This window comes from Asparagus officinalis, chromosome 7 (genome assembly GCF_001876935.1).
Source record: "Asparagus officinalis chromosome 7, Aspof.V1, whole genome shotgun sequence".
Lineage (NCBI taxonomy): Eukaryota > Viridiplantae > Streptophyta > Magnoliopsida > Asparagales > Asparagaceae > Asparagus > Asparagus officinalis.
In genome coordinates this window covers 17,969,338-17,970,354 of record NC_033800.1, presented here as the reverse complement: position 1 = coordinate 17,970,354, position 1,017 = coordinate 17,969,338, and the positions used below count along the sequence as shown (strand labels likewise).

Below are 1,017 nucleotides of genomic sequence, written 5' to 3'. Positions count from 1 at the left end.
TCGCCTTAATTATTTTAATCACCTCGCAAGCTTTTAAACAAAGGAAAAGAATACTTTTATAAGAAAACTGTAGCGCAAGCAAAGTAGAGGAGGACGCGAGGTGCGGTTTCCGATATCGATATAGCTCAACAAGAGGCACCAAATTAGCACATAAGATAAGCCAATCAAATGAGATAAGCATAATCTAATCAATTAGTTGAAGCCTAATTATTTGATTATAGTTGACCTCGCAAAGTCTTGTCTAAGGAACTTGAGGAGGTTCTTGTGGTTCAATATTGTATTTCTACAGGTCAATATATAGAGGTATCTAATCTTTTACTCCTCCATAAATGGTTCTTACTTCTTAGACTTGCTAATGATGTTTTTTTTTTGAGAAAAGATTTGCTAGTCATATTATGAGAGTTTATCAAGAGAGAAAAAAGAGCAAAAGTTGCATAACGTAGCTAGTTTTGAAATAAGACCTTTTCATTATTTTCCTTTGCAAAAAAGAATTAATCAGAAATTTAACACTTGCCATGCATTAAACTATAATTTGTAACCATGACATTAAATTTCTAAGTAATGATACAGCAGTATTCAAATATCCATTATTTTCCGGTCCGAAAGGAACTCCACAAAAAAAATAAAAATAAACAAATGAGACTAAGGTTCTCTAAAACCAACTTTTCAAGATTTACACACAAAACCCTATCAGGAATATACAAAACTACCATTTTACTACAACATATTATTGTTAGAGAACAACTTGTACCGTGTCGAAAAAAGCATTTGAAAAACTAGCCCATGTTTCCACACAAAAGTGACTCAATGAACAAGTCTTCTCTAGGTTCATCCTTCGCTTTCTGATACACACTCTGCTGCTGCTGCTGCTGGTGGTGTTGATGATTCATGTAAGAATTCATGGAATTCTCATAGTTAGAGTATCCATAGCCATTGGGAGCTTGAAGCATCTCCAATGTAAATGGAGCTTGATTCGTGTGGCTATTGTGATTGCTAATAGCCGATGGCCTAATGGCC

General features: G+C 34.5%; 1 protein-coding gene across 1 annotated transcript in view; it reads right to left on the bottom strand.

The window, feature by feature from the left end:
• The window catches only part of LOC109846772 (WRKY transcription factor WRKY24), a 3,727-nt gene continuing 3,486 nt past the window's right edge, over positions 777 to 1,017 (bottom strand). The window contains exon 6 of the mRNA XM_020416018.1: positions 777 to 967. Within this exon, the coding sequence (XP_020271607.1) occupies positions 777 to 967 (191 nt within the window). The remainder of the gene's footprint in view (positions 968 to 1,017) is intronic.